This window comes from Lytechinus pictus, chromosome 1 (assembly GCF_037042905.1).
Source record: "Lytechinus pictus isolate F3 Inbred chromosome 1, Lp3.0, whole genome shotgun sequence".
Taxonomy (NCBI): Eukaryota; Metazoa; Echinodermata; class Echinoidea; order Temnopleuroida; family Toxopneustidae; genus Lytechinus; species Lytechinus pictus.
The window spans coordinates 17,706,807-17,722,066 of record NC_087245.1 but is presented as its reverse complement, the minus strand read 5'-3'; the positions used below and the strand labels follow the sequence as shown (position 1 = coordinate 17,722,066).

At 36.5% G+C, this 15,260-nt stretch overlaps 1 protein-coding gene across 1 annotated transcript; it reads right to left on the bottom strand.

The window, feature by feature from the left end:
* Nucleotides 1–1,986: 1,986 nt before the first annotated feature.
* Nucleotides 1,987–14,166, bottom strand: LOC135155619 (angiopoietin-related protein 7-like). The gene is made up of 8 exons (XM_064105185.1): nucleotides 14,035–14,166; nucleotides 13,391–13,460; nucleotides 12,739–12,918; nucleotides 11,650–11,802; nucleotides 11,068–11,229; nucleotides 10,265–10,644; nucleotides 9,718–9,929; nucleotides 1,987–3,992 (listed from the first exon to the last, which is right to left on the bottom strand). Exons 1-8 carry the CDS (start codon nucleotides 14,056–14,058, stop codon nucleotides 3,728–3,730), a joined length of 1,446 nt encoding a protein of 481 aa, XP_063961255.1. The 5' UTR covers nucleotides 14,059–14,166; the 3' UTR covers nucleotides 1,987–3,727.
* Between the last annotated feature and the right edge of the window lie 1,094 nt (nucleotides 14,167–15,260).

Genomic DNA, 15,260 nt, shown 5'->3' with positions numbered 1-15,260 from the left:
ACAAAATAATGAAAGTTTGATTTCCGAGGTGAAATATGTTTTGTATATTGACTTCCAAACTTGATATTTCAGCTCCACGTTGAACAAGTTATGTAAATCACATAACATTGCGACCGCGAAGTGCGAGCGAAAATTTTATATAGGCCTAGTGACATGAAAGATTCTTTTTATTTTCCAAGTCTTCCCCTCATTTTAATCTTTTTTTCATTCACTCGTTTTCCTCCTCTCCTTTTTTCTTCTCTCTTTTCCCTTTTTTCTTTCTTTCCTTTTTTTTCTTTTTTTGTTGCTCCGCCAATTGGGAGGGCCTGGGCCCCTCGGTCCCCCTGGTTCAGCCTATGAATTAGTATAACTTAAAACAACGCAATAACGAAGTGAAGATGCAGATAAATAACTAAAAAATGTATTTAAAAAGTGGGACATGGGAATATATGAATATTCATGACTTACACCTAAAAATGTTTATAAATTTCACGAGTCTTGAAACAAAGGTGTCTTTTTTTTTTGTCAGATGACGGAAAGATTCCAGGGAATATACGACATTTGGTCAATAAAACCCCATTGAAATTGATTACCTTAGCCCATTTATCTTTCCTTTCTTCTTTCCTTTTTTTTTTTTTTTTTTTTTTTGGGGGGGGGGGGGGGGCTTTGCTGATTCAGGTCCATTACCATTGCCCACAGTGCCCCGACATAATCATTTCGACCAAATTGTCCGTCAGTTCGTCCGTCGACCCAGTTCGTCCAATACCCGCTTCGTCCAATGACGTCCACATCTACACAATGTTAATTCCACGGGTTCAGGGAGGAATTAATCGTTATTTCACTTGACGATGAGGAGAAAATTAGAATATTACATATTTCATATACTAAAATACAAAGAAATAATGAGTGGATGTCATCACCAGTCTCCTCATTTGCATACCGACCAGTATTTGTATAACTGTTTTGTGAAATTAAGCAAAACTATAAAATGTCATAACTTTCTCATTTTACAACCGATTCTGATGAAATTTTAAGTGTTATGCTTGTTTGATTTTCTCTTTTTATTCAAATCAAATCAACATTTTTTTGTGCTGGTTGTAAGTTGATAAAATACGTGTTTTGATGGGGTCATCCAAGAGAAACCGGATATAGGCTAATAGCCCTATACGCTGCACGCTTGTGCAGTTGATTGAGTATTTCGTTATTGTTTAGAAATAGATTAGACCAAACATTACAACAGTACATGAGAAAACGTCTCGACTTGTATTGGTAGATCGTTAATAAAGATGGTAAATAGCAGCGGCCCAAGGACTGAGCCGTGAGGTGCTCCTGTAGAAATCATTTTTACTGCATAATTTTTCCGGTTGATGGTGCTGCATTTGATGCTGCTGTCTGAACAGCCACTGACGTAGCCTCTTGTCGAGGCCCTGGCGGCTGCTTCCCGAGCAAAGCGAGGGATATCCTAATTCACAAAGCGAACTAGGCCTGGCGAGCGCTCGAGGAAAAATATTTGGTGTATGACTTGAAAATGCATGGCTCCATTTAATCCTCTTGGACGGGATTATGTATCTAATCAGACAATATGAGCACCAGGAGTGATGAGCACATAGACCCTATGCACATTATTTTTCATCAAATTATCAAAATAATATTACTTACATTCCCCTTCTTTCATTTCCCACAATGTCTGCCACAATGTCTCTCTTTCTTCCTTCCTCAATTCTCTTATTTTTCCTCAGTTATCTTTGCCCCCCATAGTTACGCAACTACAGCTCTCTCTTGAATCTTCGATAAAAATTATAACTAAGGAGAGAAATTGGTCGATAATTCCATGAAGGTAAAAAAGATGGAGTGTCAACGAAATGCAAATTAATTCGTGTAGCTTTCGATTTCTAAAGAAGTACAAAAGAATACACAGGTGCATGCAATGTAGCCTTTGTTGGCGACCTGTGATGCCGCCAGTTTCATGGGAAAACTAGAAAGCGAGTTTTGTTGAAAATAGATAATTGCGAATATTTCCAATTTTATTTGATCACAAAATGTGGATATTAAATTAACACATGACGAAATATATATCAAAACATTAATATATCCAGAAATTGGGCGAAATATGGTATGATAACAGTAAGACAGTTAAAAAATGTGAAATTCCTCAAAATTTGACAAGTTTTAAATCAACATTTTATAAATGTCCACACACTTCCACATTAAAATTTAAAGTGGCTTGAAAGGGTAAACGATAATTTTCGATGTTTTGTCCATTGTCAGTATATTCTGAGCAATTATACTTTAATATCATTTTATGAAACTTATTTCGTCTATTCATCTCACTAATTAACTTACCGTTCATCCAAGGACAGACTTTAGACCTAACTCGTTTTTTCTTCCTTGGAGTATGTTTGTTTACTGCTAACATGAATTGAACTGAATTTAATATTAGAGCATCACTGGCATTCGCCAGTATTTTGTTCAAAACAAAAAATACAAGGTTATGAAAACAAATATACAATTTGAGGAATATAAGCAGATAAACAAAAACATAACAGTATTTCGTCAAAAACTTAAGTCTACTTACATGGCATGAATAATAGAAAAGAGGGATAATCTTGCAAGGGAGAAAGGGAGAGTGTGTAAGTGAGAGAGAGACATATAAATTTATAAGTCACACTATAATAGCCAAGCTTCTTCTACATCGGTTGTATCAAATATAAATTTAAAAGGTACGTATTTTATAATAATATAGTTATATAGGTATATTTACCCAGGGAAGCCACTTCAGTTCTGAAAACTGTTCTGCCAGCGGGCCCTGCTATTATTATTACCCTGGCTTTAGCTGGGCTGCTCAAGCATTCAAGGAATTTCTTCCTACCGGGTACCCATTCACCTCACCTGGGTTGAGTGCAGCACAATGTGGATAAATTTCTTGCTGAAGGAAATTACGCCATGGCTGGGATTTTGTAGAGTGGAAATAAAATTGTCACGAGAAAAATGCAATTTTCATGACAGTCTGTTATTGTCTGGATTTGATGTAAAATATTGAAAATTACGCACTTTTCACTAATATGAGTTTTAACAACTCCGAATAATGATTGTTCATTAGGTTTTGATAAATAAATATGAATAAACAGTTTTGTTTCGTTCCCTGGTAAAGGACATCAATAGGTGGAGCCCTTAAGGTGTGAAATGAACCAGGGTCCAGTGTCTTGAAAGCTCTTGAGAAAGGACTATCATTCTGGACTGGTTTTTCAGTGAGAGGCACCCCCCCCTACTCGGATTGGAAAGGATACGGATGTTTGGCCAGAAAATCAGATGCCATACTCTTAAGAACTGAAGTTCTGCATTTTTTTTTTTGGGGGGGGGTGGGTGGAATTTACAATGAAATGTGGTCATCGAGAACTGACGAATAAAATAAAGGGCTTAGTTAGGACATGAAGGAGCGAGGGAGAACGGGTTGGTCAATGAGTGAAAAGGGGTCTTAAGAGCCACGTACCGGTTCTACCATTATACGTGAGCAGCCCACCCCCCCCCCTCCGAAACATGAGGCCCATGTTCGTGTTACCATGTTGACATGAAATCCATTATAGATATAGATCATTACATGAAATATGTTTAAATTGCTTATTCCTGTTTTTGAAGTGATTCTCTAATATACACAATCACTTGGACTACATTGTGCTTTAAAATAACTATTGTATAATAACTTCAAAAATTAGGTAGAAAGGAATGACAACAACATGGATCAATCCGATCATCTTAACTTCATTTCTGTAGCTCTCATGTATTTTGAGTTAGAGTAATCCCAAATAATCGCTGTCACACCAGTTTGGAGTCCGTGTACCCCATTCAAGTTGGATGTATAACAGTCGTTATACCACCACCCCCCTTTGCACCAAGAAGCACAATTAGACCAGTTGTCATCATGGTCATTGTCATAGGTTGAGAAGTCCTGTCCGTTGGCTGCATCTAGCCCTTCTCCTGCAGTACCGGTATATGATGAAAACCCGATTCTGTAGCTTTGTTGAAGATAGTAAATACATACATTAAATTGAATTTAGTCTAAGACTATATAGAACCTTAAAACAGTCATGTAAATTCAAGATTGCGATTGAAGAGAAAATATAATGAAAATATGTCTGACGTATCGCACCCGAGGATCTAAGTATCAGCACTTTAATTTTTACTTCTTTTTTTCGTAGGGCCCCTAAGTTGAAAAATGCTCCGTGCATAAATATTATTTTGTAATTCATTAATTTTTTGTCACGTCATTATATTTTATCTATTTTTTTTCAATTAATTCATTAATATCTTTATTCATTTACTTTAAAATAAATTTAAACAAGCATTACATTGAAAATGTAATCAACATCAGAATAAAGGGTTACTCCGGGTTGAAAATGATTATATCTAAGTATATTTGTCTAGAGTAAAATTCACCGAGCCAAACGACGAAAATTTCATTAAAATCGAATTACAAATAACAAAGTTATTGAATATTAAAATTCAGCAATATTGTGAAACAGTTATTTGAACGCTGCATGAATATTCAGTAGGTGGACTGATGATGTCACCTCCCCACTTTACCTTTTTATGTTGTTACATGAAATCATATTTATTTCATATTTTCATACATGTGTGTGTGATATATCTTTATCATGATAAAATAAGTTGCAGCCATGAATATCTCATATATTATATCAATTGTCTATCCTTTTATATTTTGTTCTTAAAGAAAAAAATGAATAAACATACTTTCATGTAAAAAAAATACAAAAGAACAAGTGGGGAAATGATATTATCGGTCTACTCATGAAGACATGTTTAGAACTGTTTCACCGAAATAATGCAAATCTATATAATGTCTTCATGAGTAGACCGATAATATCATATCCCCACTTGTTCTTTTGTATTTTTTTACATGAAAGTATGTTTATTCATTTTTTTCTTTAAGAACAAAATACAAAAGGATAGACAATTGATATAATATATGAGATATTCATGGCTGCAACTTATTTTATCATGATAAAGATATATCACACACACATGTATGGAAATATGAAATATATAATGCAAATCTATATAATGTCATAACTTTGTTATTCCTTGTCCATTTTCAAACAATTCTTCAGTGTTTTGTTTGTCTATTTTTTCTTTATCTTTTTCAAATCATATCATTTTCAGCCTGGAGTACCCCTTAAATTATCGTAATTTGTTTATTGGTCATCTGCTCATGGTTATTGTTAGGCCCAAATTTGCTAAAAAAGTAATTTCATGCAAAAATCCAATGTAAACTCTGTTTCTAGTCAAAATTAGTAACTGTATCTTTTTACAGAGGGGCTGCAGAACGATATGGAAAGCGAGGGGGGGGGGGGGCATGCATAAAATCGTTGGTCATTTTCACTCTTTGTGAAAATGGTTAAATACTGGGAGAGCTGAAGCGCCACCCGCCCCCCTTCGGTTTCGTGACCCTTGTAACATTCGATTTAAATAGCACTTTCAAGTATCGACGAAAAATTACATAAAAAAATATAGTTAAAAAAATAAATAAACAGGAAAAACACGACGATAAAAAGACCCACTAAAGAAAATTTTTTAAGTGTATGCATATTTATAACAATCCTAGATACAAAGAGTCTTTGAAAAAAAAAGTTTTTCGATGGCTTTATCGATAGATTTACCCCCAAATTCTACTTCCATAGCGCAAATGAAGATAGTTAATTCGTGTATGGGACAAGATAATATAGATTTAGTGAAAGTTTGCTAAGATGCAACCGTTGCTGTTGGTTCGGTAGTAATGTGTAATGTAGAATTATATAAGCAATATAAACAAAAATCAAAATTTGACGAACGATAAACGTTTCATTTTGAAAAAGCTGTCAAAATCACGTATGTGAATACCCAAAATAGATTTTTAAAAAATGTCTATTGTCCACTGTTTTAAGCATGATTTAGTCCAGGATTGGCCCCATAGAAAATTGACGAACCTTGTTTTTTCATATATACAATATTTTTTTTATGGTTGCTTGTCAATTCGAGGGTGCTGATTACGAATCTGAATGATGTCACTCGTGTAACCTTGAGCATTTTCCACAAATTGGCAAAATCCAATATGGCCGCCAAAATATGTGAATTACCCATAAAAGTCACAAAATTGCCCGCACATTGGCAATAAATGCATGAAATTTTGTGGCAGGAGTGAAATACTCTCTGAAAAAATAATTTTTGACAAAATATCTGTTTTCTGGATATTCAAAATAGCCGCCATAGGCCTCTGTAAACTCTATTATGTACAACATGAATAGGGAAAACTCATTTTCACAAAAATGAGCACTAAACCGCAAGAAATCGTGATATATGAACGAAGTACAGTATGCAAATCACCATTACTAACGAGATATATATATTATGTCATGTATGGGAAAATTGCTGTATTTTGATATTTAAAATAGCCGCCACTGGCCCAAACAGTAGTATGTACAATGGCAATGGGGGCCAAAAAAATCACAAGAGTGAGCACTAAAATGCATATTATTAAGATAAACGAGTGGAATACTGACTAAAAACATAATTGTTAACAAAAGATATTATTCATTATGCCATGTATGTGATAAATGCTATAATTTGACATTCAAAATGGCCGCCATGGGCCCTATATTTATTATGTACAATGCAAATGGAGAAACTATTTTTCACAAGAGTAAGAAACATAAAATGCATGTAATTGTGATCTACGAGTAAAATTTTGTCTGAAAACATGTTTTCTAGCGAGGCATATCATTTCTTTTGTCATGCATGAGATAAATGCTGTATTGTGAAATTCAAAATTGGCCCATAAAGGCCCTAACATTATTATCGAGAATGTAAATGGGGACATATAATTTTGTAAGAATTTGGGTTTGCTTGACTATGAAATCCATATAATCCTGTTGTATGAGTAAAATATTATTTGAAAACATAATTTTGAAGGAATTATAGCATTTCTTCTGCCATGTAGGTGATAAATACTGTATTTTGACATTCAAAATAGCCGCTACAAGCCCTAACCAAACTAATTTTCACAAGAGTGAGAATCATAAAATGCATGTAACTGTTATGTACGATTAAAAATATTGTCTTAACCATGATTTCTAACTACATACATCACATATTGGTCATGGAGGTAATAAATGCTGTATACTTTCAAATCCAAAATGGCTGCCATATGTCCTAAAAGTATTATGTACATAGGAACATGTGACATATAATTTTGACAGAATTTGGCTTTGCTTGACTATAAATATTGCATATAATTGCATAGGCGGATCCAGCTTTTGGCGAAAGGGGGGGGGGGGGCGCACTGCCGAGCGGCGCACATATTTTTGCACTTCACCGGCGACATAAAAGAAAATGTTGAAAAAGGAGTAAAGTCTGACCCTGTCAAATGCTCTTTTCAAAATTTAGGATTTCCAGTCATGCCATTTTGCATGACCACACGCAGATAATGTTTCCGGGGGGGGGGGGGGGGCAAGACTCGAAAATTTGGTGCACATCTCACATTTGCACATTTTTCATAGTTTTCATGAAATGTTAAGGAAAAAAAATGTTTTTCACAACAGCAGATCGCGAATGTGCCCCCCCCCCTTCCCCCTTGCTGCGTACGACCATTCCCTGAAGTCCACTTAAATTATTTCATTATAACAGAAATATACATCAATTTAAACATATAATCTTTCTAAAACAGATATAGATTTAAGTGGAGCTGATTATTCTTGATCGGCGCCGGTTAAGACTCAGGCAGCGCCGATTTATAACCAGATGGCGTTGATTATTCTTGACCAGCCCCGATTTAGATATAGGTGGCGCTGATTATCCTAGATCGGCGCCGGTTACGAACTCAGGCAGCGCCGATTTTTCTTTACCGGCACCGATTTATAACCAGATGGCGCCATTTATTCTTGCCCGGCGCCGATTTAGATTTAGGTGGAGCTGATTATTCTTGATCGGCGCCGGTTAAGATTCAGGCAGCGCCGATTTATAACCAGATGGCGCTGATTATTCTTGACCAGCCCCGATTTAGATATAGGTGGAGCTGATTATCCTTGATCGGCGCCGGTTACGAACTCAGGCCTCGCCGATTTTTCTATACCGGCGCCGATTTATAACCAGATGGCGCCGTTTATTCTTGCCTGGCGCCGATTTAGATTTAGGTGGAGCTGATTAGGCCTATTCTTGATCGGCGCCGGTTAAGACTCTGGCAGCGCCGATTTATAACCAGATGGCGCTGATTATTCTTGTCCGGCCCCGATTTAGATTTAGGTGGCGCTGATTATCCTTGATCGGCGCCGGTTATATGCAGGCAGCGCACTGCTGATTATTTTTAACCGGCGAAGTTGTTGGGAAAAGGGTAGTTAAAAGAAAAGATAAGGAAGATGATATGATTGTGCTTTGCTGGGGGATAGTCTTTCCTTACTGTTGCTAATATTATACTCATGGATCACTATAACGTACATTTATGGTGCTCACTCCTGTGAATATTAGTTTCCCAGTTCGCATTATACATAATACAGTCAATGTCTATGGCGGCCATTTTGAAAGTCAAAATATAGTATTTAACACAAACTATATTTCGTTGGAGATCTACTCCATTTACGTGTACTACGAATATTCATTATGGTTTTTTTAGACAGTATTACGTAACTTTATCACATACATATGCATTTTAGTGCCACCTCTTGTAATTTCTTTGGTCCTCTTTCTCATTGTACATAATACTGTTAGGGTCTTAGGCAGCAATTTTGAATATCAAAATACAACATTTATCACATACATGGCATATTAAATGATAAATTTCGCTAACAATTATGTTTTTAGTCAGTATTCCACTCGTTTATCTTAATAATATGCATTTTAGTGCTCACTCTTGTGATTCTTTTGGCCCCCTTTGCCATTGTACATAATACTGTTTTGGCCAGTGGCGGCTATTTTAAATATCAAAATACAGAAATGTTCCCATACTTGATATAATAAATGATATATCTCGTTAGTAATGACGATTTGCATACAGAACTTCGTTCATAGATCACGATTTCTTGCAGTTTAGCGCTCATTTTTTGTGAAAATTAGTTTTCCCTATTCATGTTGTACATAATAGAGTATACAGAGGCCTATGGCGGCCATTATGATCCAGAAAATAGATATTTTGTCAAAAATTATTTATTCAGCGAGTATTTCACTCCTGCCACACAATTTCATGCATTTTGTTGCCAATGTGCGGGCAATTTTTATGATTTTCATGGGTAATTTGCATATTTTGGCGGCCATATTGGATTTTGCCAATTTGCGGGAAATGCTCAAGGTTACACGAGTGGCATCATTCAGATTCGTAATCAGCACTCTAAAATTGACAAGAAACCATCAAAAAATATAATATATATGTAAAAACAAGGTTATGCCTCTTCTATCCTGTACTAATCAAGAATAAATAGTATGTGAAAAGATCTTAATAACTCGAGCAAATCATTTGATTTGACTGCCCATTCCTTCATTATGGTGCAAGCCATTCTCGTCACCCTGATAAAACATGTCGTTTTGCGCTCAAGCATGTACAAAATATCTCGTGGTGTCATCTAATAGAGAAGATTTTAGAGATATTACACAATGATACTTCATTAATAAGCGTAATTTTGACAGCTTTTCCAAAATGTAACGTTTTCCATACGCTCTCTCTATAATTATAGCGAAGGAAAATTGTAAGAACCTTACTTGGTGTTGGTACTTCCAATGCTAAAACTGCCATAATGAGCGTAGAATGGATTGTTATCGTAATCAACCATATCGATTCTGAGTTCGACTCCATCTTTAGCAAGTAAGTAGAGTTGGTCTAATCCCAACCAGTATTCGCCCTCGACGTCACCAAATCCACGAACATACTCGGTATAATTGCGGTAAAAATCCACAGATCCGTCATAACGTTTCTGTATGCATATTATTATTGTGAAGGATGTGATATGTGAACAAAATTATCGAATAGTGAGCGTGCAAGAGAAGGTTGAGTTTAGATACGTTGGAATATTTCAGAAAAATTGTGAGCGGGCGAAGCGAGCAAGTCTACAAAATTCTACTTATTTGGCCTATATTAACATGATGAAGAGGCCAGAATGAAATGGTGGATAGAGCAAAAGTTCTTTTATAAAAAGAAAAGAAAAGAGAAACGAAAAAAAAGATGCGATTAAGCAAAAATATTGACCATCTTAATAAAACATAAACATCGGATAGATTCATTTCACACCGAGAACCTGGCGGAACGTACCTGGAAGATTGTCCACCCTCCGCTATCGGTGGTCATATCGCAGTAGACATCGGTCAGACCCACACCGCTAGGAGATATGGCATAGACACCACTTGTTTGATGCCCCATTGAATAGAGCGTCTTACACGAATTCACACCTGAGGTTCCTTTTGTTGTGGTTTCAGGTAAAGCCTCCGTAGAAGGAATTGTTGTAGGGTGTGACAAAGTTGTCGCTGCATCGTCTGTCGTATGTTCTGATGGAGTAGTTGAAGAGCCTGTCATTGGGGTCATTGCTTGTTCTGACGAAGCTTCAGTTGATCCACTGGAAGAAAGTTCTGGTGAAGTTGTCGAACTTCCTCCACCAGGAGTTTCTTGGGGTGGTGATGCATCCATGGGAGTATCTATACGATATTGACATAAAAAACAATTACCGATGGTGATTGTGTTAGGACAGAACTTCGTGTAGGAGAAACATGGAAGATCATAGATGAATGGAAGACAGCAAAAACATTAGCAAAACCGGTCTGGTCTAGAAGAAACATTGATAGCAGTACTATTCTCGATGAGACATTAAAGGAACACTGAAAAACATGATCCATGGTTCAAGAAAAGGAAGAAGACTGCACAGGATTGGGTCAATAAGAATCGTACAAAATCGCGATACCTAACTGCAAAAGAGTTAGGAGGAATGCATGATCCGACATAAAGGACAAACGAGGAAAATCATTATGGAAGTGTTATCAGACCCTATCACTTTAACCATGGAGCTATTACAGATTATTATGGGCACGGAACCGAGAAGGAGGGCTGGGGGCTTGTTTCACCATTGGTCGTAGGTTCTGATGGAGTAGTTGAAGAGCCTGTCATTGGGGTCAATGCTTGTTCTGACGAAGCTTCAGTTGATCCACTGGATGAAAGTTCTGGTGAAGTTGTCGAACTTCCTCCACCAGGAGTCTTTTGGGGTGGTGATGCATCCATGGGAGTATCTATACGATATTGACATAAAAAACAATTACCGATGGTGATTGTGTTAGGACAGAACTTCGTGTAGGAACATGGAAGATCATAGATGAATGGAAGAGAGCAAAAACATTAGCAAAACCGGTCTGGTCTAGAAGAAACATTGATAGTAGTACCATTCTCGATGAGACATTAAAGGAACAATGAAAAACATGATCCATGGTTCAAGAAAAGGAAGAAGACTGCACAGGATTGGGTCAATAAGAATCGTGCAAAATCGCAATACCTAACTGCAAAAAGGTTAGGAGAAATGCATGATCCGACATAAAGGACAAACGAGGAAAATCATTATGGAAGTGTTATCAGACCCTATCACTTTAACCATGGAGCTATTACAGATTATTATGGGCACGGAACCGAGAAGGGGGGCTGGGGGCTTGTTTTACCATTGGTCGTAGGTTCTGATGGAGTAGTTACTGAGCCTGACATTGCTTGTTCTGACGAAGCTTCAGTTGATCCACTGGATGAAATTTCTGGCGAGGTTATCGAACTTCCTCCATCGAGAGTTTCTAGTGGTGGTGATGTATCCGTAGGAGTCTCTACGATATTGACATAATAATACAAAGACGATATAATAATGCTAATTAAAAAACTATTTACGGATGGTGATTGTGTTGGGACAGAACTTCCTGTAGTAGAAACATGGACACATGATCATGATGATGGAAGAGAGCAAAAACATTAACGAATCCGGTCTGGCCGGCCTATAGAAGATAGTGTAAAGGCACATTGTATAGAAGTACTATTCTCGATAAGATATTTACGAAACACTTTAAAACACGGTCCATGGTTCAAGAAGAGGAAGCAGACTGCATAGAATGCAGTCAATAGTCAATACGAATCGTACAAAATCGCTCTTTGCAAAAGATAGTAGGAAAGCACGATCCGAAATAAAGGACAAACAAGGGGAAAAGTTAATAATGAATTCTTTAATTAACCAGACCCTTCCACATTTACAGATTAACATGGCTCACTGAACCGGGGGGGGGGGGGGGGGGGGCTAGGGGCTTCAGCCCCACTTTTCCCAAAACTTTGTACAAAAACGCAAAAATGACCATGATTGCGATTTTGTGTATGTTCAGCCCCTCCCCCTTTCAAAACCGTTCCGCTGCCAATGAATAACATGTATAGACTTTTGCATATTTGGTGCAACAAAGCAATTTGGTCAGAAGCAAAACTCTACAATGTCACACAAAAATGACAATTCGAAGAGCACCTGTAACAGATGCGGCTCCTCCAGAAATACTTAAACACGATAGACGACATATTAGCATATTATAGGAACAGGAAGATCCGGGAGGAAGATGCGCCAAATGGCTCGAGAGAACCGGTCATAATACCCATCTAAAGAAAGGTGAAATGAGCAACTGTAATCCAAATAGCCTAGAAAATATTTTTGCGAAATCTCATGATATAAGGGGACATAGGCCTATCATGTCCAAAATATCTGTAGAAGATTGTTTTTATGCACTCACCATTTCTTTTCGGTAAAACACAGACAAAATGGCGCCAAGATGGGAGTTTTCCCAGAACTGGTTCAGGATCGTTTGATGTTGATGCTAATCTTGGAATTAGTTGAATCGATCTCCCTCCAGATAGATTGATGTTCTTACATGATAAAGGGTCTGGGTCGCAAAGCTCTTTTAATTCAGCAACTGTATTGTAAAAAAAAATCGACAAGACGGTAATTTTGATCGTTTATGCGTTTCCCCGAATATTTCTGTTAAATATGTAAAGTACTGAAGTATGAACTAAACTGGAAGTTACAAAAAATAAAAGTGGGATCACGGGATCTACGATACATTCGTGATCATTCCGAGTGTTTTCTCCACGATTTACTTTACTGTTGAAAAGATAGTAAGGATTGGCTATGTTACAATCCAACATTACATTCTCTTCACAGATTATACCGCGATTTATGTATCGCAAAAATATTATAAGAAGAAAGTGTATGATTAAAAACAGGGTCACTTTATATTCTTATTGATATTGTTATTCTGATTATTATTTTAGTTATTTTTTCTATGTTGTTTTTCTTTTTGTCTACAGTAATTATGAGATGTTTTGTTTGTAATCATGATAATCAATACAAATAAAAAAGGGTCAAAATATCAAATTCAAACTTACCACCATGAACGAAACTCACTGGAATGAGGAACAGGAAAATAGGCAAACTCTGTGATGAGCATACGACAGACTGAAAGAAGCAGAAAGAGATATCAATTAAGAATTCCATGACGATTGTGATGGACGTAACTGAATACAAAATCAATTTTCCCTAAATAAATCGAACATTAAAAAAGAACAAGGACTTGTTTTCAAGACTGTTCAAGGAGGGAGAGAGAGATATATATATAGAGAGAGATGAGGGGGGGGGGGGACAAATACAGGAGTGCAACATGTAAATAACAGGCAACTATTTTAGTTCATTTTTTTTATTGACCAAGAAAGGAAATGGAAAATTGGCCTAAGAAGTAAAAGTAAACATCATGAAACCGTAATTATGTCCATGATAAATCATGACGGATATGAAATCTGCGATAATGATAATAATAATAATGATAATACACTGTAAAAAATAAAGTGCTATTTTAGCACTTAAAGTGCATGTATAGTGACTGCACTATACGAGTATTGATTTTCTAGTTTAAATTTGAACTAAAAAATCAGCACTCGTAGTGCAGTCACTATGCAAGCACTGTAAGTGCTTAATTAGCACTTCATTTTTTACAGTGTAGTAATAATAATGATACTAGAAAGTATGAGCTTACCATGATTACTGATGTTTTTTTCATGCACCGAGTCCTGAGAGCAGCAGAAGGAAATCTTCAAATAGTTTCGTGAAATGTGAAAGAGGTATAGTTCCTCTCTCAGAATTAAGAATTTGTTCATCTGAATGTGCCGTTGTTACAGTAATGATATCAACATTTTATACCGAGGCCTCCCATCCGCTGCATGGGAGAATAACGCCATCGAGCCAAGGACGTTTGTATGAAGGACATAATTAGCTATCACAAAGAAGTTCATGAATATTATATTTATTCTGCAATATCTGGCCTTTGCTATTGATGCTCATCAAATTGGTATACATTATATATAAAGTATCAAGTTGTCGTGATGGTATAAACGATAATTGTGAATTGTATTTAAAGGTTCGCTTAATTATGGCAACTTTTGCCCAAGTTTACCGAGGATTAGAGTCATTATTATGTGCACTCTGGCAAACAGATTTAAGCGAAATAAAAAAAAATTGCCGTAGATTTTGATGAATGGGATAAGCCCTTTATACAACTGTGACAGAGTAATTAGTTTGATTAGTTTCAGTTTACATTTAGAGGTTGTTTAGAGAAAAGACATGCAATTTGCAAAATGTGTCGCTTTTAAATAGGCCCAACAAGGATTTGCCTTTTGAGGTAATGTGCCCGTCTCTATTGTAACGCGAGACCCTATCAAAATAACCTTTTAAAAATGGTATGCTGCCACCAAAATAGTTTAGAGAGTTATCGAGCTCTCGATCAAGCATTATTTAACACTTGACCGTGATGAAGAACTTTTCCTCGATGAGAACTTTAATTAATTAAATGTCTAGTAAACCTCCAATCAGAATAGCCGTCTCATGATGCAGCGTTATAATTATAGTAGTTTGATTTTTCTCCATTTTCTCAAAATCCACTTCTTGATTGTTGGGGTGGACTTGGATTTTATGATATACAAATACAATAACAAGACAGTTAGCAGGGGCGGATCCAGCCTTCACCAATAGGGGGGGGGGGGGAAATTTTCAGCCATATTTTCCCCGATCGGCCGCTCGAACATGATTTTTGTTTGTTTCTTTGAAGGGGTGGTTCTAATAGTTGCTTCTTAGCATTACTCTTATAAATCAACATAAATATATAATATCATAATCATAATTTATATAATGCGAGCGCGAAGCGAGCAATCTTTTTCATTTTATGTATTTTTCCCTAAAATTTGGACATTTTAGGCAATGTTTGTT

Excerpts from the sequence above, each read along its gene's own strand:
- LOC135155619 (XM_064105185.1), bottom strand. The coding sequence starts at position 14,058 with ATGAAAAAAACATCAGTAATCATG. Across the intron at positions 11,230-11,649 it reads ATCAGAACCTACGACCAATG|ATACTCCCATGGATGCATCA; the intron begins GTAAAACAAGCC and ends AATATCGTATAG. Across the intron at positions 3,993-9,717 it reads ATTGGAAGTACCAACACCAA|CTACAGAATCGGGTTTTCAT; the intron begins GTAAGGTTCTTA and ends TCTTCAACAAAG.